This window comes from Semicossyphus pulcher, unplaced genomic scaffold (assembly GCF_022749685.1).
Source record: "Semicossyphus pulcher isolate SPU_LCO1_2020_fin unplaced genomic scaffold, fSemPul1.0.p SCAF_2, whole genome shotgun sequence".
Taxonomy (NCBI): Eukaryota; Metazoa; Chordata; class Actinopteri; order Labriformes; family Labridae; genus Semicossyphus; species Semicossyphus pulcher.
The window spans coordinates 17,414,160-17,434,649 of record NW_027211693.1 but is presented as its reverse complement, the minus strand read 5'-3'; the positions used below and the strand labels follow the sequence as shown (position 1 = coordinate 17,434,649).

At 41.5% G+C, this 20,490-nt stretch overlaps 2 protein-coding genes across 2 annotated transcripts; both read right to left on the bottom strand.

Annotated features, from left to right (window-relative positions):
- Window positions 1–1,939: 1,939 nt before the first annotated feature.
- Window positions 1,940–13,245, bottom strand: vegfba (vascular endothelial growth factor Ba). The gene is made up of 8 exons (XM_069670463.1): window positions 13,010–13,245; window positions 8,365–8,416; window positions 8,069–8,265; window positions 7,902–7,975; window positions 7,783–7,818; window positions 4,692–4,775; window positions 2,467–2,715; window positions 1,940–2,231 (listed from the first exon to the last, which is right to left on the bottom strand). The coding sequence occupies exons 1-8, from the start codon at window positions 13,085–13,087 to the stop codon at window positions 2,210–2,212; spliced, it is 792 nt and encodes a 263-aa protein (XP_069526564.1). The 5' UTR covers window positions 13,088–13,245; the 3' UTR covers window positions 1,940–2,209.
- A 2,637-nt stretch (window positions 13,246–15,882) lies between these two features.
- On the bottom strand, window positions 15,883–20,225 carry dnajc4 (DnaJ (Hsp40) homolog, subfamily C, member 4). Its single transcript, XM_069670435.1, has 8 exons — window positions 20,192–20,225; window positions 19,611–19,679; window positions 18,952–19,076; window positions 18,733–18,823; window positions 18,163–18,344; window positions 17,390–17,557; window positions 16,961–17,047; window positions 15,883–16,852 (listed from the first exon to the last, which is right to left on the bottom strand). Exons 3-8 carry the CDS (start codon window positions 19,041–19,043, stop codon window positions 16,756–16,758), a joined length of 717 nt encoding a protein of 238 aa, XP_069526536.1. The 5' UTR covers window positions 19,044–19,076; window positions 19,611–19,679; window positions 20,192–20,225; the 3' UTR covers window positions 15,883–16,755.
- Window positions 20,226–20,490: the final 265 nt, after the last annotated feature.

Below are 20,490 nucleotides of genomic sequence, written 5' to 3'. Positions count from 1 at the left end.
GCAGCTCCACAGCTCGACACTGGAGACTCTGCTTATTGCTAAAAGTAAATAACAAATCATACAAGAGGTCTGAAATAACACGAGGAAGTAACAACAATGCTCTAATACTTGGTCATTAATATGCTGCGATATAGAGGTAGTGATTGAAGCATTGATTGACAGCAATAACAAACACTGAACAATGGACTCAGCGTGGAGAAAATAATCTCATCTCAGGAGAGTATAAATACAGAGCTTATCACAGCAGCTACGAAACACACTTCTTTAGCTCGAGGCGGACGCACAAATAATTCAGACTCTCAGCAGAATCGTGTGCATCCTGAGGGAGAGTACAGACATGAATCACGGACTTTCAGAGCTAGTGTTTGTCATGGAGTTCAGACGTCACTGCTGAAATGTTCCCAGTAAAATTTAGCACAAGACAAAGGGCCTGAATGAGAGTCAGAAATGGGTTTAAACTGTGTGACCCGCCATAGTGGGTCCTCTGAGCTCTGGATTTAGCCCGTCACGCTGACTGACAAGCTGCACCAGACCTCATCCTTTCTGAAACAGTCACAGTTCAAATCCCTGTGCCCACCCGGCAGCCACCAGTCATGAACTAACATGGAGTTAAACCGTGAGATTCAGTCAGAATGTAAACAAGTTATGTTCCAAATGAATAACACTCTTTCCATCCCGGCTCAAACATGCAACAAAAACAGCCATGTTTTCCTTTCAGTGCACTGGGAACGGCTGTTTGCTTGGTTTGTGTGTGCTGCGGCGGACAACACTGCCCCACTGATTGTTTGAATTACACATTATAATGTATATAGTCTCCGTTTGTGAGCCGTCTCTGTTTAAATTCAATACATTTGGGTATGGGTTTAGATTCTGACTGCGTTCATAGCCGGCCACCCAGCGTGACTCTTTATGCAGACGGATTAAAGATGAACAGAAACAAAACAAAGACACATTCTGCAAAATACAACATCGTTTCGATCAACGTGACGGCATTATAATTATAAAAAAATTATAATATAAAACAGAGGCATAAAATACAAGACTTTACAGTAAAATGCAAGTATACTACATATACTCAGTACAAACAAAAGCTTATGGCTACCTGCAGTCATTTCACATTGTATGATGTGTGTAAAAATGCATGTATGTGTGCCTGCTGCGGCACAGAGTGAGTGAGCCTGTGTGTGTCTGTGTTCCTGGCATTATAAGTGTGAATGTTTGTGTGTGAAGCAGTGGACGGCCGCCAGCCCCCTCATTATTGTCATTCTCCTCACTGCCTAAAAGAGACGCAAAGAGAGGCAAAGCGACTGCTTTCAGTCCAGGAGCCCAGCAAAGATGGAGACAAAAGGCCCAAATTAAACAAATGCTGGAAATCGGCTTGGAGAGCCAGCCCGTGGTCAGACGCTTTGAATGAGAGAGGACGGCTGCAGGGATATCCCATCTGGGTCTTTCAATGAGGGGACCACACAGATACACTCACCTCCCAGCATTCAGCGAGACTATAGGTCCACGCACACTGGGGTGCCAGTTCATGTGCATGTCCACGTCCTTGTGGATGTGTCCATCTGTAATCTCTTGCCGTTGTGTTTCAGATCTTCTGCACTGAAATTGGCCTCGACTTCACCCTGGAATCTCCATGAACATTCGCCTGAAAACAGCCAATCGCAGCTTCTACTGAAGCATCAGCAAATAGGACACAAATCCAATCCACGTCATATCCATTGTTCTTGTATAGCGTTGATGTTCTTCTTGTGTCTTTATGTTCAGCTGCAGACCAAAAGAACTTCTAATAGTCCAACCTCCAAACCGCAGCAGAGCAGGATCATGTTCTTCTTGTGTCCACCAAGAAAGCTTTAGTCTGTCAGAGACACCAATGTGCTGCTACTTCATCCCTCCACTCATGGGATGTGTTTTGTGACTCTACATGTTGGTACACGCATGAGGACTGACAGGAGCGAGGGGGTGAGAAGACGTTTGGTTGCACACATACTTACACACGTATGCAGATCTATATTTAGGCTGTAAAGCTGCACTTGTTGCTAAACTAGAGCGCTACTACAAGTTGTTGTGTGTGCCTCTGATTATATTTCCTTCAGTCTGAGGTCCTGGATGTTCAGCTGTTTGCTCCATGGCGCTGGTGCTGAGAGCGGGCGATGAATCGACAGGGGTCGGTGGAGAAAAGAAGGTGAAAAGAAAGCAGATGGACACATCAAGTCCTCATGGCTTCACACCTGGAACGACAAACAATCCTTTAATTACTTTAAGTTTAGTAATAACAGAGGAGTGATGGGAAGATGCTGTGCATCATGCATGATGCAGCTCAAGTTGCATAATGCAGAATGCGTTTTTCAAGTTAAACATGCTTAAAAATATATTTAGAGTCTTGAATTATTAAACTTTTGGAGCTACACATTGGTTTTTATGAAAAAAAAACAGATTTATTTGCTTGGTTGCCTGTGGACAGACCTGCAGCGCTGATGGTTGAGCTTCCGGTTTCTCCGACTGCAGCGCTCAGCTCTGATGGTGCAGCGACACTGACAAGTGGTCTCATCCAGTGCCCACTTCCTTCCTCTGCACGGGCGACATCGAGGCCTCTGAGAAGGCGACGGAGAGGGAGAAGGGATGGAAGAAGGAGGGAAGCTGGTGGGTGGCAGTAATGGAGGAGGAGGAGGAGGAGGAGAGGATGGGGGAGGAAGAGTCGGGGTAGCAGGGGTCCTGGATGGAAGAAGGGTTAAAGAACAGCGTAGTTAAATGCAGAAGTTATTAATTCACTGATCAGAAAGTTGACAGCAAACAGCTTTACTTAGGCTTCGACACTTTGAACACACACGCTAACGTTAGCATGCTAATATGCTATCACATGACCCCATTTTAACAGGTATGATGTTCCCCATGTTCACCATCTTATTTTGGCGTGTTAGCATGCTGGTATTAGCTCAGCACTAAATAAAAGTACACCTGAGGTTGATGGGAAATGTAGTTACTTTTGCAGGTATTTGGTCGTCAATAGAAGCGAGGAATCACCACATTTTCTGACAATCCATCAATTAAGTATTAAGTCGCTTCATTTCATTTCAAAAGCACCTAATGCTGGAGCTCCAGGAGAAGGTCAGGGGTCATCTAAATCTGTTTGATTCATCATGAGGTGGCCATGAATCTCAAATTAAAGAACAATACATTCAAAGGTTGGCAAGATGTTTTAATCTGACAGACGTTTCTGTATTTGATGTTATATTATTGGATCAGTGCAGGGTCCAGAAGCTTTTTGTGACGGTTAAAACTGAAAGCAAGGCTTGTTTAAACCTTTAAATGGTGCCAGACTGAAACCAACTGGCACAGCTCCGTGTGTGGGAGATGTGTGACTAATGTGGGATACTGTTTCTTTAGCTGCAGACAAACTTTCTGTCCATCCGTCTCTCTGTCCGTTACCATGGCTGTGGTCACTTAGTTGCCTTCATCAGGCCTTCACTTTCTCCTCCAGACGCCCTGTACTTTCTCCGGCTCTGAGAAAGTTGCCTGCGTCAGATGGTCCATTAACTGGAGCTGGTTCTGCCTCAGTCTTCCCGGGAGGCTGGCAGCCTTAATGAAGTGACTTAATGAGGCAGAGAGGGGACATCTTTGTGCAGAGCCCGATGACCACGCCTGCCGCTGGCATGGACAGAGGAGATGGCATTTGGGAGCAAATTACACAGATTTCACCCCTGCCAGAGTCTGAATAAAGGCAGTTCTGAGTGATGGATGGGTGCTGAGGGGACATCACACCCAAACCGAGGCACCTCTGGCCCCTGGGGGCCGAATAATGACTGACAGTAATGTGAGGAAGAAGAGGCGGGGTGAGGAGGAGAGGGCTAACTCTATTAGCCGTCACTGCTCAGGGCTGAATCATGGTTCATGCACCAGAAAGACACAAACTCACCTGTTCCTGTTAGATCACAGTCTTACAGGTTAATAGTTTAAAATGTTGTCTTTAAATGTGTCCAACTGCTCTCATTGTGGATTATATAATAGATTAATCATCAGGGTGCGGACGCATACTTTATAAGGTGTAGTCTCAGGGATACCCGTCTGATAAGACTTGGTTGGTCCATAACTTTATATAATGTAGATTTGGCGGATTAATAGTGAAGAATGTAAAACCTATTAGCAGAGTACTCGTTCTTATACATTCTCAGTTTTAAGTCAATTAAAGAACATTAAAATTAAGACATTTCCCCATTTATCTTGGGACCCTAAGTCGACAATCACTGTAGTTATTATTAAACATGAATGAACAGCTGTTTAATACTATTATGTTGTGCAATAAAGCTTACAAGTCTTCTGTGTTTAGAGGTGAATCCCTGAAGTGATCTTAATTTCCCGCTCTTACAGCTGAAGACAGAATCATGCCTCCACTTGGGAAAAATCTGTTTGTTGAGAGGGTTAGGGCCTCCATGATGAATTCTCTCTACGTAATGTCCACAAAGGTGACGTCAGTAAGTCTGCGTGTGTTTGTGTCAGAGTGTATACGTGTGAGACCTTGACTGCTGTGACTGTAAAACAAATTGGCCTTCAGTATAACCAGATACCTAGTTTTTCTCTCTAATACAAACATTCACACTGACAGGAAAGTACTGACGCAAATAAGCAAAAAAACAACTTCAGGATTGTAACTGAGGTAAACAATCTGACGTGAGTCTGAACATTGAACTTACGCAGCTCTGAGGGCTCCAGGTGTCGTCTGTCTGGACTTTCCTCTTTCCTTTTTCTTGTCTTTTCTTGTCGGCTTCGCTGAGGGCCTGCGAAGATCAGACACACACACAAGTGACACACATCAAAATCAAACTAGAATCCCTCTCCTTGTGCTTTCTTTGAATATTTGTAAAGTATCCTTGCATGATCCCTGTGTGCTGAATGTCCCAGTTAAAAGTTTCACAACTTGTGTTTCTCTTCTGATTCTTAGATCAGACAGTTTCTCATTTCAGTCATAATTTAAGAAATATTCAGTCTGTGTTTTGTTAAGGAAAAGTTGCACAGCCGATTTAAAGATTAGAGGGTGACGCTGACCTATTTTATTTAAGAGTTTTGTAGAAGGACTATCGGGTTTCATATCTGCACTTAGTTATCCGAAAATGTCAAACAATACCGAGCAGGGGGCCCGAGTATTTCATCTTAAAATGTTATTTTCACATAATGCTCAGCTTTGAAGTTATGCCCTAAAACAAACATTTCAGTCTGCAGAAAAACACAATAAATCTCCTTTTCAAAACAGGAAGCTCACAGAAGAGTCTGACTTTAACTGAGATTCACATGTAGCCACGAAACCCCGAGTTATTTTCATATTTTCCCATATTAGTTTTACTTCTGTTGGAGTGGTTTGACTTTGATTCTCCTTCCAACACAACTCATTCACAGGTAAAATTACATGTTTTAGGGAGTCCCTTCAGACACAGTCATTAAATTAAGTGTCACTTATTGAGCCACACAAGACTAAGTCTAAAAAACAAACAGTGAAGCAACATTTAACAGGTTTCCAGCTTATTTAAATGTTTTTGACCTCTAAGATCTCTCCCAAGAGGTAAAAAATGTATAATATTCAGACACAAGTTTAGGATATCAGGAGAAAACATTAACATTCTGTTTGCTCTGCTTTCTTGTCCACCCTGGTTAAACTTCCCCGTCTCTCTGTTCTGATCCATCTCCTGCAAGCTGTATTAAACTCTATTAAATCATGGGGACAGTGTTCACCAGTGTAGCTCTGACATTATTAGCAGCCTGTGCTGCTGCTGCTGCTGCTGTTGTTTCTGGACCTCTAATTTATCATCATGCCTGCGTGACTCTGCTCCGTCAGTCTGTGAGAGAGCACATGGCAGGGGAGATAAAATCATCACTATGGTGACAACAGGATGCGGACTGCCCCAGGGGATGCTGGGACAGAGTCACACAGATACTAACTCACACACACACACACATAAACACACATAAACAAACGCTCACACCAACTTTAAAAACTTTCACACGCACTTATACTAACACATGTAGAAAGTACACATGATACATGTAGAGATACAGCAAACTAAACACAGTCATATGGACACTTGAAGCACAAGCATGATAAAAAGGCTGAACACACATACATTGGAATCCTTTATTTATGTCCCCCTCCTAACAGGAAGCAGAGGGACATAAACATTAAAGATGCAATCATATGATTGTGCAGTTGGAGGTGCACAAACAAACATCAGGGACAGTCACAGTGCTGAGCTGTCCGTCGCAGCTGACACGAAACCTGAACAGCACGGTGGGTCCACTGCCTGAACAGACAGGTTTCTTTACTTAAATTAACACGTTGACCTTAAGACGGAGATTTAGCATAATTAACAACGGTCATGTTTTAGTCTCATGATGACGTCAAATCAACTTGCAGAAAGTTCTTGTTATTTTCATGAAGGCAAACACTTCTATTTTGGTTGTGTGGTAATGGGGCCACTAATTAAGTCACTCTATCAATGTAGTATTAAAGACATTTATTATTAGCCTAATTTATTATCAGTGTCCTACTCGTTTTTTAATGGTCTTTTTGGTAATTTTGCTTTATTGATTTTGACAGCTGATGAGAGACAAGAAAGGCAGGGGTGATGGAGAGGGGATGATAGGCAGTGCAGACTCAGCCTTAAAACTTGGCGTGCATGGTCGACCAAGTATGCTACAAGGGCAACTCTAATGTTGTTTTATTGCTCCAAACAGGGGTAAGGATGTTGATTTTTTGCCAATATCCGATATGCCGATATTTTCCAATCCTTTTGCAGAATGCCGATTTCGATACCGATTTAGGCACATGTTTATTTCCAACTAATTGCAGAGTCATCAAGTCTCCCCTTTAGTGGAATTGATATCATGCCTACTACTTATTGTAGTGGCCAAAAACTGCCATACATCTTGCACCCCTCTTCACGCTTGATGAAGAGGCATTGTACAAAAGGTCAGCATCCCCCCCCCGAAACACAGCAGCGACGGAGACATGCCCAGACTTGTCTACTGCACCTACTAAAAGACATCAGTGATCACAGACAGAGTCTTTTTGTTGTGTGTTCATGAATATGTAAATAAGTTTTGCACTGATGTTACACTCTGTTAGCGTCGGCTTTGGCCACAAGTGTATTTTCGGCGTGTTTGATGTTAAGGCCGGTAAAATGATGAGAATGTGAGCTGCTAACTGTGAGCTGGTTAAGAGTTATGAAAGTTGTTTAACTACTTTTCATTGGCTGGAGTTTCTGTGACTTTTTAGTCTATATTTGTATATTGTTGATAACTTCAGGCAGTGCAGGCGCATATTCACGCCGAGTTAATGCTGTAGCATTACGTCAAGCTTTTTTAGGGAATCATTGAGCATTTAGGCAGAATTAAAGCGTTTTATCAGCGGTAAATATTGCATGATAATGATGACATGATTATCTTTGACTTTTGCAGTAAGGAAGAGTATCCATATGGTCAAATCCACCTGCACGACATGGCATTGAGAAGGAATATGAGAATAAGTGTCTCCTCAACAAGCCACTTAAAGCTACTTGTGTTTTATAAATGCTGTTTAACAGAAATACTCTCTGACTACCTCCTCCTCATCAACAACATCATCAGCAGAATCATAAGAGCATCATTAGTGGACGAGGCTGCACGGACAGGGCTTCATAAAGTCATTAGAGATGATGGAAAATTAGGTTTCACGACAATGGCTCACTCACACACAAACAAGGAGAGAGTAATGTCCACAAGAAAGGGATGAATGTGAAAAAGTAAACGTGTTACCTTGTCGTAGGTGTTGGCTCGAAATCTTCTTTAAACCTGCACACAGGTGAAACAGATGGTGTGAGGTCAGGAAACAACAGGTATACCAGGCATCCTTGACTGACAGAGTGTTTTATTACCTGCACTCACACTGGCTGTGCTCGACGAAGGGCAGCTCGATGAGCTCGTGCTTCATGAAGGAGGTTCTCATCAGCTGCACACACACAGAAAGACATCACATGAAGATCCTGTCACTGCTGAACATTAATCATCTACACTGAAGCAGGTAGGGATGCAGTGTGTGTACCTCCATGGTGAGTGTGTGTGTGAGCGAGGGAACACACTCCAGGGCCTCGTCCGAGCAGCATCCGCCACATCGCCTCACTGACACGCAGGACGGGACGAAGAGATGGTGCGTCTCCCCCGGCAACTCCCGCCAAACCTCCACCAGAGTGTCCCGAGGCTCACAGCCGCTCCGAGAGTAAACCTCCAACCACCGCCGCACTGGTGGAGACACACACACTCACAATCATTACAGTCAGGATTATGTGTATGAGCTCTATGAAGTTGTGTAGAAGCTTTTGCAGAAAAAACTTAGCATACCTTCTCGAGCTTCCCTGGATTTCGGGGAGTCTGCCGGCCGCCAGTGAGCGAGCTGGAGGGAGAAATACAGGTGATTAATAAGTTAATGTGAAAAACGTTTCCTGCTCAAGTTGACCTGTTATCATTCAGAAATGTACTTTAGAGTCAAGACAAGTGACAGCAAAAGTGTGAGGAAATTATATGTTGAGTTATCATAGAAAAACAGGAATGTTCTTTATCAAAAGAATGTCCTGAAATATCCTCAGTGTGTTTGATGCTGATTCCTGTGATTTATACTGTGAATTTATGGAACATGTGATCATGTCAAGCTAAAAATTAGTAGTAACTATCATACATGACAGAGAAAAGAAATGAGCTCAAACCTCATTAATTTTTTGCATAAAGAAATCATAAAAATAGAGGACAATTTATTTTCTTTCGACCAACTGTTTGTACAATCGACTAATTATCGCAGCTACACAGATCGCCCTCAAATTCTGAAGACATTGTTTAAATGTCTGAGTTTGTAATCAATTCAATAAAGTAAAGTTTATCTCACAATGTTCAGCATATTTAATACTGCACGTATCTGCTGTTTCTCAGCGATCTAACTGCCTGCCTGTTTATAAACCGAACAATGTTTCACATCTGAACATAAACAATGCGAGGTGCTAAATGAGAGGAAAAGTGAAAACTCTGCACATTGATGCACTCATGCTGGAGCAGAAGAGCTGCAGTGGTTTGACAGCTTCATCAAACAGGGCTGTGTTATGAAATGTTTCGTGCACACATGGGGTCCATCAGTTTGCCTGTAACTGAAAATGTCTGTGAGTTGTACCTGCTACCTTTGCCCTCGAGTCTATCAGCCGATCACAGTGTTTGAAACACTTTCAGTAGCACCGCAGAGGAAGATAGTGAGAGGATCTGCCACTGGATTTATCAACAGTCAGCTGATACAGTCGGTGTGAAGGTGGAGATTAGATATAATGATTTTAATTTTCTGTTGCACTAATTCAGTTCTCATTATGTCACCTCATGTTCACTCTCAGTTTCCTATACTCACCCCTCTAATGAAAACCACAGACTGTGTATAAAAAGTGGAAGTAGCCACTGTGACATCACCCAGGGGTTTGTAGACTTCCATTTCAAAGTCTAAAGTTTTACGTTTTTGTTAGTTTAAGGGGCCAGAAGTGACATTTAGAACAAGGAGTTAAGTTCAATAACTAGAACAAGAGGAGACACCTTGCAGACAGCTAGCTCCAACCTGACCCTCAAAGTGGCAACATTCTTAATCATGCTAAACTTAAACCTTGATATAAGTCAAAGTGTAAAGTTATATAAAGCCATATATTCCAAACATATATTTTGTACCAGGCTGTACAACATATTTCCGCTGTAAAGTTGGGCATTTTAATATGGGGCTCTATGGGGATTGACTCGCTTTTGGAGCAAGTCTCAAGTGGTCAAAAGTGGAACTGCACTTTTTGGCTTTTTTCGTGTTGGCATCATTTTCAAGCTGTGAAGATTGCTGCTTAAAAGAAACATAAAAGTGGACGAAAATAAAGTGGATTTATTCAATTGCTTTGGAGTCATTGAAGTTTCTGTTCTGCTTTATGTTTCTGCTTCGTTACATTTCACACTACATTTATTTTTAAAGCTATAGTCACTTTGCATATAAAGACTTCACGTTAAAAAACAGACACACTTAAACATCCTGGGTTAAAAATATTCCCAGTGCGGATGTTTTTTCAATCACTGTTGGGTTACTGAATAAAACAACCAGCTGCTGGCCGGTGGCAACACATGGCTCCTTGGAGAAATAACACCATAAAATTCTGACACTGATTTCAGCCATATAAAACAACATATGTGATTAAATATTAACAACAAACTTCAACAACAAAGCAGAGAGTATTTCTTCTTGTCATGAGTCTGATGTCTTTGAGTTGTTTGCAGTTTCACAAGATTCTTTCCCCCTCTTAACTTCTCAGATGGTTTCATTTAGATTGATAGATACTTTATTGATCCTGAGGGAAATGTAATCACTTTTAAGGCACAGTGCTCCAAGAGACAAAATCATCCCATATTAACACATTTCCAAAAGGGCAAATCTTTGAGAAAAGTTGAATGAAAACAGATTTGTGTGTCAGAACTATTTTTCTCCTTTCCTCTGCAATTATCTAACCTCTTCTTCTTACCCATTCATGCATTAGTATCTCAAATGTCATATCAGTGCCAGCTTATGTTTCACTGCAGAACGAGTACATTAAGTACACTTTGCTGATAACACTCCTGTACTTTTACTTATTTGAACACAGGACTGTTATTCTGTGTTTTCACGTGGTTTTGTGAGTAATGTTACCAAAGTAAAAGGTCTGAATACTCGTTACACTACTGACAGAACACACAGAAAGAGAAACTGGGTTTTATAGCTCTCTAACACACACACCACCATTGTTGGGCCTGTGTGTGTGTGTGTGTGTGTGTGTGTGTGTGTGTGTGTGTGTGTGTGTGTGTGTGTGTTTGAGGACCAAGGCCACTTGTAAGGGAATGTAGACTTTGTCCAGTTGCCCCCTTTTAACTGCTCCACCCCCTTCAAACCACACACACACACACACACACACACACACACACACACACATGCACACACAAACACAAACACATACACAGGTTAGGCCCACATTGATTCAGAGTTAAGCTGGGACTGAGGCCATTTTGTGACTGGTAGCATGTGAGATTAAGTAAGTGTGTCTTTTCTGTATTCGTCTCTGTGATGGGGATAAGATTACCTCCTTTTGGCAGCCACATTTATAAGGGGCTGGCACACACACACACACACACTCTCCTCTGAGTGCCAGCCCAGTGCCATCTGTACTGGTACTGCTGTCTATCTTCTGCCTAACTCCCAGCCTCTATGAAAGCCCACTGCGCAGATAGCACAAGAGTGTTTGTTTCTATGTGTGTGTTAACCTTACAGCTACACACCATCTCTCCCACACTGGACTTCATCACTACTGGAGAAAAAACAGCATGACCCCTTTTTGAAATACTCCGTCAGAGAAGCAGACGGCATGAGAGCAGAGTGTCTCGGGTATGTGAGCAGGTGAGGAGGCTTTCTGCGCACGTCTCTGTGTGCCGTGTAGTGTCTGGGATGATGCATCACTAAAACATACAGCAGCACAAAGTCAGGGCTGAATCCCACACTGCTGCAGGGTACGGTCTGTTCCTGATACAAGTCTCCAGACATAAATAAAAGAAACCAGCACATGCAGCTCTCTCAATGTATGTGTGCATGCCCCTGCGTGTGTGTGAAAATGAGCCCACATGTCACATCGAGGTCAGTCAGTCATTATTAATGACCACTATCATAACCATGTTTTTGCACTACACAAATCAAAATGTCAAGGCCATAAATAATCATTGGTAATAATTTTCAGATCTTTTACAGATTATTAAACTTATAAATATTGAAAATTATGCCGTATCTTGCTTTATTAATGCCATTTAGGTTGTAGAAATCCACCGCATGACATAGGCTTTGTATTTTTAGCTAGCCTTTTAGTTAAACGGGAGACTAGTGTAACTTTGAGAGAAATACACGTATACTTTTTCTTGCTGATTGTAAGATACGAAAATGGACACAAAACTCATCTTCTGTAAATATGAAACTACATTGAGCTGTTGGTTAGCTTAGCTTAGCAAAATGACTATAAACAGCTAGCTTGGCTTAGTCAAACTGTTAAAAACCACCCAATAAGCATTTTAAAAGCTTGTGAATTACCATGTTATAATTTATCATTTAATTCATACGGAAAAAACTTGTAAAAAACACAATTATTCATTTGATTGGGTTAGAAGTAGGACCACTTTGGCTATCAATAGTTGACAGGCAGCTAGCGGAAGCTCCACAAAGCTAACGTTCCCTGACAAAAAAAACCCACACATGATATTTTACATTCATTTTTTTGGACAAATTAAAACTAGATAAAACATGTCAATAAATGAGCTTTATATGTGCTGGAAGGCAGATGTGTTACATTTTGAAAGAGCCAGGCTAGCTGCTTTTAGCATAAAGAGCTAAGCTAACCGGAGGGGATTTTCACAGCAAAAACTCTTGGTAAAAACCAAATTTAGCCTATTTTCCAAAATATTAACAATTTCTTCAATATTAAGCTTGTTTTTGTACGGATTTCTGGGCCAAATGTCCTGTAGTATATAAGTTGTCAAACAGCTATGAGAGAGTATCCTTGATGAATTAAGAAGGACCGGGTAAGTGCGAAGCAGAAGGAGGATTTTCTACAACCTGGCAGCCCAAAAGTAGCTCTCATTACTGATTTCCACAGCTTCGGTAGATGATTTATTACTGCGTTAAAACTCGATGTATAAAGTACATATTGAGCACCAGTGACCAACTTATATTACAGAGATGTTTTCTGCCACTGGACCTAAAGTGACAGGTGTCATTGACCTGGGGGATAACTTCCTCAAAATCCCATATGTTCTCCACCAGACCAACTTCAATCAAAAGAGGTGTTACACTGGCCAGCGAATGATCACCAATTTAAACTGGAAGTAAATCCGAACAAGCTCATAGCTTGTGGCCGGCTGAGCACTTCAAACACGTCTTTAGGGGTACGACACATAGTAAAATGCATAGTATACATACCTTGGCATGGGACGTTGGTATTCTGGTCAGCAGCAGGAATTGAAACATTCCTAGAATAACTTGAAGCATAATCCCCATTGTGCAGGAGTCCAAGGGGCACGCAAAAAAAATATTTTTTGGACCAATCCAAAAAAAGAAGGTCCGGCCGTGTCCTTCCTTCAGCTCTGTGTCCGATTGAAGACGCAGAAATCCCGCTTCATTCTCCTGTCTCCCTTCCCTGAAAGGACAGCCAGGGTGGCATCCTCTCTGTTGGAATAATAACTTTATCTTGGTGCATTTGAGTCTAAATGATTGTCTAAATCACTCCAGGGGCCAGTTCCCAACCTAAACTCTGATGATACTTTGTGATAATAATTAGTAGAACAGAGGCTGTTGTCCTATAATAACCCTCCCTCCAGTTATTTTAACATGTACACAGTAGTAAGTGATAGTAATTCAAAATCTGCCAGAGTCAACCTGACCTTAAGGTCCTGATATTTGGGTGAGACTTATTTAAACTTTAAGTGACGCCTCCTTACATGTATTTCAGGGCAGAATCAGTCCATTGGTCTTGGTCCCATGAAACCGGTCTGGGGGTTCGGGGTGGCGTGACTGGAGGATCATCCAGACTCCCGCTGAAACGTGCTGCGATCATTAAATCCTCTGTGTGCCAGAACAAAATCATCATCCAGATGTAGGACGTTTTATCCCGTAAAGATCCGTCGCTGTGAACCGACGTGCCGCATATCCCTCTCTCCGGCTCGGTCACACTCTGTCGCTCCGTCTGAAAATGTGACGTTTCATCTCCAGGCGCATCTTCGCGTTTTTTATCCTCTTATAAACATGGCCAGAATAACATCCTGCACTGACATGGCAGCGCCGCTCCAACAGAGCAGCAGACAGACAGACACAGACAGGTCTGGAGAGGTATCAGTCCTCATTAGTTTAGTGATCGTTTCCTCATTTCCTTTGCCCTTGAGACGCACGCAGCGTAACCATTGCGCTGCCAACTTTTTGCAAACGGGACACGCGCACTGAGTACAGGTGCAGCGTCTCTATTGGTCCTAAAGTGGGGGGTCAGGGGGCCTCCAGGGGCCCCTTTCGTATGGGGAGCGGGGCTTCAGGTGCCACGAGGACACTAAGGTCTTGTCCTCTGGTTTGTTAGTGAACCTAAGGAGTTTTTGTTAAGTTACAGGGCTAAAATGCAACATGTTTTGTTCGTATTTAAAGATCAGAAAACAATTGGCCGAATAATGGATGCAACAGCTGACTGAAATATGGAAGTTTTGATCATTTGTGACAAAATTTCACAGGTTCCTTTCCCTTCCTTCCTACGGGGTCTCTTATTCCCAGTAATAGGAGACCTGGTTTTGACCACGAACATAACACTTTGGTTTTGGACTGTTGTGGTCATCTTGAAACTGTGGTTGGATTTCATCCTACTTTTTACATTTTATAGACCAAAACAGTTAGTCATGAAACTAATTATTTATCAGGCCTAATTAAATTAACCGTTAGTTGCCATCATAGTGTGTGTGGTAGCAGCTACATGTGAGTTTTGTTCTTTTTTGACTGTATTCTGGCAGCATAAAGAAGAAAGAAGCTCATTTTGTTAACTTGTTTGTTTATGAGTCTGTAATTTCTCAATAAGCCCTCTTGTAAATTTCAAAGGAACTTTTATCTCAATGGCTTTTGATTTGGGTATACGGTAATTATATGCAAAAAAGAAACAAGTTGAGTTTCAAAGAAACACTTGTACAGCAGGTAAAGTGTTGTTGTCAGTGCACAGAAGATCAGTCCAGGTAAACCATCTGACGGAGAATAAAGTGTCCGATAATCAAGAGTGTAAATATTTACCTCAGTTTTAATTCATCATTTTTTTTCCAGAACACTCTTCTGGAAATAAACAATAAACTCCACACACTACAACTAAACTATGACTTAAATCGGTGAAATATTGTGTTTGAATGCCTTTTTCACAGCAGACAATTTGACTTTCCATAGTGAGGGAACCTGTTAAGTATTGTAGCTACATGTGTGTGTATGTGTGTGTAAGCATGTGGACAGCAGAATCTCAGTCACTGTGGTGTGTTTGGGTTATGACGAGGCACTCACACGCCACATGAGGGTGAGGGTGTCTGTAAGCTGTGCATGTATGGATGTGTTATCTCCCGCTGAAGGCTCAGGACGGGGGCCGCTGCTGACAACAAGACAGGGAGAGGGAAAGGCACAATATCTTCTCTTCAAGCACATTTCATGTGGTGGTTCTGTGAAGTTCACTTTATACTTTACTTTAAATGAAACTAGGAAACCAGCCTCTTTTCCATGATGTCACAGCAAACAAATAGAGCACACAGGATGCTCTTATGAAATGTTTCATAACTTTCATGTGAATGTAAATATGCAAATAAACAGTCTGTGTACTGTATCTGTTACGTCGGATTTCAGTTACTGACATCTGCAGCTCAAAATGTTAGATTAGAGGTTTCAAGAGCAGTTAGAAATCACCAAATCTGACCGCTTAGACAATGGAAAATAAAGTCCTGAATTCAGAAGGCAGGCAGATAAATAATTATCCAATCACAACTGTACTGACTCATCTGTGTGGTTGCTCATTAAAAGGAAACTGTCTGAATGCCTCTTGCTAACTCTGCCAATCAGAATAAATTAAATTCACTGTAAAAACATATCACTGAATTAGTTAATAATAAATTTCATGGTTCTTATTCGTCCAAAAGAATATTAAATGTATCGGTAGTTTTTAGGGCATAATCAAGGACAAGAAAATGTTTAAAATGCAGTGTGCGGAGTCTGTTGTGTATTAAAATACCAGAACCACAGCATGTGTGAAAGAGAGACGAAACAAAGGGAAAGTAATGATTGATGCTAACAAGTTGATCTTTTAATGGTCTGGTCTGCTGTGAAGCAGTCATAAAAAGGAAAACAACAACAATCTCTAATATCTAAAAACTGAAAGGCAAAATGGTAAATGTTGGTTCTGCATGGTGAAAGATAAACGTATTTATGAACCACCTTTACATTCAGCCTGACAAAAAATAAATTACTTAAGAGTCCCTTTTGTCTAGTCATGACTTTGAGCTTCATCAATTCCTTCTCGTAACACACAGGCTCAACAGAGGGGACAATGAGGAGTTCAGATCCATAACTATGATTAGTAAACACGCAGAGTAATGAGTTTCATTGGAAAACCATTGTTTGAGTAACTTTTGACTTTGCAGGTGTCATACTACATCCTCCTCAATCGTCCCCTGGAATTATGGAGCCTCCAATGTTATTATTATTATCCATACGAGTTCCTTTCAGCAGGAAACATATTGGCATTACAGTTAGTCTGCCTCCTGTATGAAACATCAGCTGGCATTGATTCACCGCTATCAAGAGGCTGAGGACCATAAATAACACGCTCCTGTAAGTTCACACGAGGCGGTTCACAGTGTTCATTTTGGCTCTGAGAGGTTTGTGTACATAATGTGACTGGATCCCTTTGACCGTCGCATCACTTCAAATATTCAACAACAACCTATAACTGCTTCCACAGTCTACACTTACAGTTCAGCTTGGGCATGAAGAAACACATGACCAGATGAAACCAGTAATGTGTCCGTCTTCAAGTCCTTGTCTTCACGACTGAGGTCAAACTCGGCTGCATCTTCAAATACGTCAGAAAAACTTTAAAATCCTAAAACTTGTGCCACGTTCTATCTGCCGGCAGTTCAAACCCTGTCATCACTGAGTTGGAGACTTTCCTACTTGTCCTCTCCACTGTTGCGAATTTTGTATTTCTCCAGAAACTCAGCATGTTTCTGCCGCAGGATTTCTGTCTGTTTCTTAAAACCGTTGACTCTGCAAAATAGCACAAAAGACAAATTCAGAAAATAATACACAGATTTATTTGTACATTAAATGTTTCAAAACTTAAGACAAATGAATAAAAGAGGTTCTTGAACTCACCTGGCCCTCTCTTTGGATTCATTATAAATCTCTGTGATGACTCGATCCTTCTCGTCCATGTAGTTATTGTGAACTTCTTCCAGTTTCCTGAAGGAGTCGAAGCAAACACTTGAGTTAACTTTGCTTAACCTAAAACCTTGTCCCTCAGCAGGAAGCTCCCAGTCGTATTTATGAGTTTGCTCAGCTGTTAAAACAGCTCGACAGATCATAAAGACGTGAATCTCCACAAACAGAAGTGGCACAGAGTCAATGTGTAAAAACAAACACGAGGCCACTAGTTGGGAGGTTGTGCCAAGACACATGGCACTGAGACATGTGCAGATGGATGTGAACGTGCAGCAGAGAAAACTGTAATTTGTTTTGACATACATACAAGGTGATAAAAATGTACAGAAAAACAGAAAAGAGGATGTGACAGTTTTTTTTTACCGGAAGAAGATGACGTGTGCTCCGACGCTGAGCAACATGGTAATGATGCAGTAGCCCACCAGGCGGTAGTTCTTCCTCCTTCTCCTCTCCCACTCCTCTGCCGTCGTCTCCTGTGTTTGAGACTGACGAAACTGCTCCCAGTAACGCATGCTCTCCTGGTGATCCGTACTGATGGTAAGGTAGAAGGATTGTGATTGGATGGTGAAATCAAAAGCAAGCAGGGGTCGGATGTTAAAAACAGACTAAGCTGAAGCCGTAATGAGGCTGAGACAATCATTAAGTAATACATTTATATAAACTATGAAGAACAAGAACATTTTTCCTGTTCTGATTCTTCCACTTGAATACTGGGAGACAGTGGTTTAAGTGGTTTACAGGGATATACAAAATAAAATAAATCATTTGGCCAAAGACTGGTTAATTCTTTGTGCAGAAACGTTGCCAAAAGCACAATTTGTATACTTGTGCATATGGTTGGAGAAAACCTGAAGCATCAAACTCTGCAGCACCTGCATCAAGTGTTCTTTTGAAATATACATCAACAAATTCTGGACAAAAATAGTTTTTATTATTTGAGAAAGTGGAGATGAATTCTGCAGTGTTTGAAGTGTCAGTTATTCAGAAAAACAATCAAAGAGGGCCAAAGTTTTCAAATTAAAACCATGTCAGCCAGTTGTCCCCCCCCCGCACACTAATAGTGTTAGAGAGTGTGGAGGAAGGCCAGGTTACATAAGACGTACGAGCGTGCTCGAGCTGACAGATTGCATCTTCACCTGGCTCTGTAGCTGGTGTGACTGGAGGTAGATCTGAAGGCCTGGCCCCCACCATACGGACGTCTGATTTTGAAGTCGTACTCCTTCCTGCTCATGTCCTTGCTCAGCACCCTGTAGGCCTCGTTCAGCTCCACAAACTGGTTGTGCAGCGCTGGGTTGGATGGGTCGCTATCTGGGTGTAGCTGCATGATGAGAGGATCAGTAACATTAATGAGGTCTACTGACCAAAAGCAACCAACAAACCAAGAGTTACTCTGGTGCAGGCATGTGCTGCTGGATTTTAAATTATTGTTAGTTTTTCTGCAGGCAGATGCACGGTCTGAACTCATAACCTCGTTTTTTCTCTAAAGGATGAGTTGTCTGTCTCACCCTTCACTTCTGCCAGAATCACAAGGTAAATACACATGCACATCCTTATTTACACTGGGAGCCACAACATGAAAACAAACAGCCAGGAAGCCCACTGTGGGAACAGGTCAGAGATAAAAACTAGGCTGTGAAAGGCTGCCCTCATGTGGCCACACTTATTCTTCAAGCAAGCACACAGCCTGTTAAAACTGAGCAAGATACCTTCTTAGATTTGTCAAAAAAGGCATGTTTAATTTCCTCCAAACTGGCATCAGACTTGACTCCCAGGAGATCATAGTAGTTCACCGCTTTTCTGTAGCAGGAGAGAAAAATCAAACAGGGATTTAGTTTTTCTTAACACGGTCAAAGTTGTGTCAGTGATTCTGTTTAAATTCAACATACAAACACACACAAATATTCATCTATAAACACACAGTGTACCTGTGTGCATAGCTCTGTGAGAGCAGCCGCAGCCCACTCTTGCAGCACCAAAGACAACTCTGACATAGACGCAGCTGAGCCTCCAACTGCATGATGGGAAATTTCTGAGGTTCCACACAGACAACCTGTACAGAGAGGACAGGTGTTAACATGAGTAAATCTACTTCTGCTGAAAGATTATCTGGTGTTTTAATGACACTTGAGGCCAGTTGATTAGTTTAGTATTGTTTCAACTAGTCATTTAAAGGTACCACAATGGGAACACATTGCCAAACAGATATTGCGACAGGCAAAAATGCGATTGTTCTTTTGTCTCATTTTAATTGTGAATACTCTAGTTATACTACTTACAACTTGGTATGAATATGTTTATAGCATATCTAAATCATAACACAGAAATGGTTGCACATAAATCTTCTCATCTAAATCATCTGAAGCATTGGCAACAGGATTTCAATCAACAATAAAATACATTTTTTAGTGACCATAAATCTACCATATGAGGGATATGTGAAATAATTACATATATGACAGCTGGATATGTCATTGACAGATCCTGCATAATTATGGTGTTGCCAGATCATTTAGCTTTATAACATATTGAGTTTAAATCAAGCTGTTGTTGATTTACATGTTATGCACATCTTTCCTGCCTTTACCTTTCAGTGTGTTTCCATTGAAAAAGATGCTGTCAGCAGTTGTCCCTCAGTAGTTGACACGTGACCTGACTTAGGACAACAACAGAGGACGAGGTGAGTGAAATATTTTAGGAAAAGGACTTTAACGTGAACAAACCAACACTGCCTACCAACCCCAGCACCTCTCTCGTGATCTGCTAAGACATAAAACTTATGATTCACACAGGCATCGTGCAGCTTTGTTCTTGGGGGCGTGTTGGCTCTGTGCTGTCTGAACAAACTAGTTTTACACACTTTTAAATAAAAAATAGTTACCTTCATCAGCTATACCATCAGCTAGAGTTACTGTCGGGTTTGCACATTAATCCTGGTATAAAACAAAGAGTATAAAAAGGAGCAAATGTTGTCAGTGTGTTTCCAGTAGGAACACTTTGTTCTGCTACCTGAGCAGCTGAGCTAACGCTAGCCGTCTTTTACTTCTGTCAGCTAATAAGCATCTAATTCATCTAAAGTGTGTTTAGTCAGATATGGAGAAGAAACGTTCACCAATGCTACAAAATTTGAGCGAGAATAAAGCCAACGTTTGAAGAAAAGTGACATACCAGTTGGCCTCTGTTTCATAACAGTAACTAGCTGTACTGTCCTGGGCGGTTGCATAAACTCTGCGGAGTCAAGCTAGCAAGAGTACAACCGGAAGACGATCATGTCAGCGCTTTAAAACTAATGAAAGGGAAACATGCAAAGTCTCTCCTCAGAGCTGATAATGCAATGAAAATAAGTGATGACCTCTAATGAACTCACTGGACAAGAATGTACTTAGAATTTTTATTTACTTTTAATGTATTTATTATTATTATTATTATTATTATTATTATTATTTAGTGGTATTATCTATTTATAT

Coding starts and splice junctions, on each gene's coding strand:
- dnajc4 (XM_069670435.1), bottom strand. CDS start 19,043: ATGCAGTTGGAGGCTCAGCTGCGTCTATGTCAGAGTTGTCTTTGGTGC. Junction 18,345..18,732: donor TTTTTGACAAATCTAAGAAG/GTATCTTGCTCA, acceptor CTCATCATGCAG/CTACACCCAGATAGCGACCC. Junction 17,048..17,389: donor GCACACGTCATCTTCTTCCG/GTAAAAAAAAAC, acceptor CGACTCCTTCAG/GAAACTGGAAGAAGTTCACA.
- vegfba (XM_069670463.1), bottom strand. CDS start 13,087: ATGGGGATTATGCTTCAAGTTATTCTAGGAATGTTTCAATTCCTGCTG. Junction 7,976..8,068: donor CACACACACTCACCATGGAG/GTACACACACTG, acceptor GTGTGTGTGCAG/CTGATGAGAACCTCCTTCAT. Junction 7,819..7,901: donor CACAGCCAGTGTGAGTGCAG/GTAATAAAACAC, acceptor ACCTGTGTGCAG/GTTTAAAGAAGATTTCGAGC.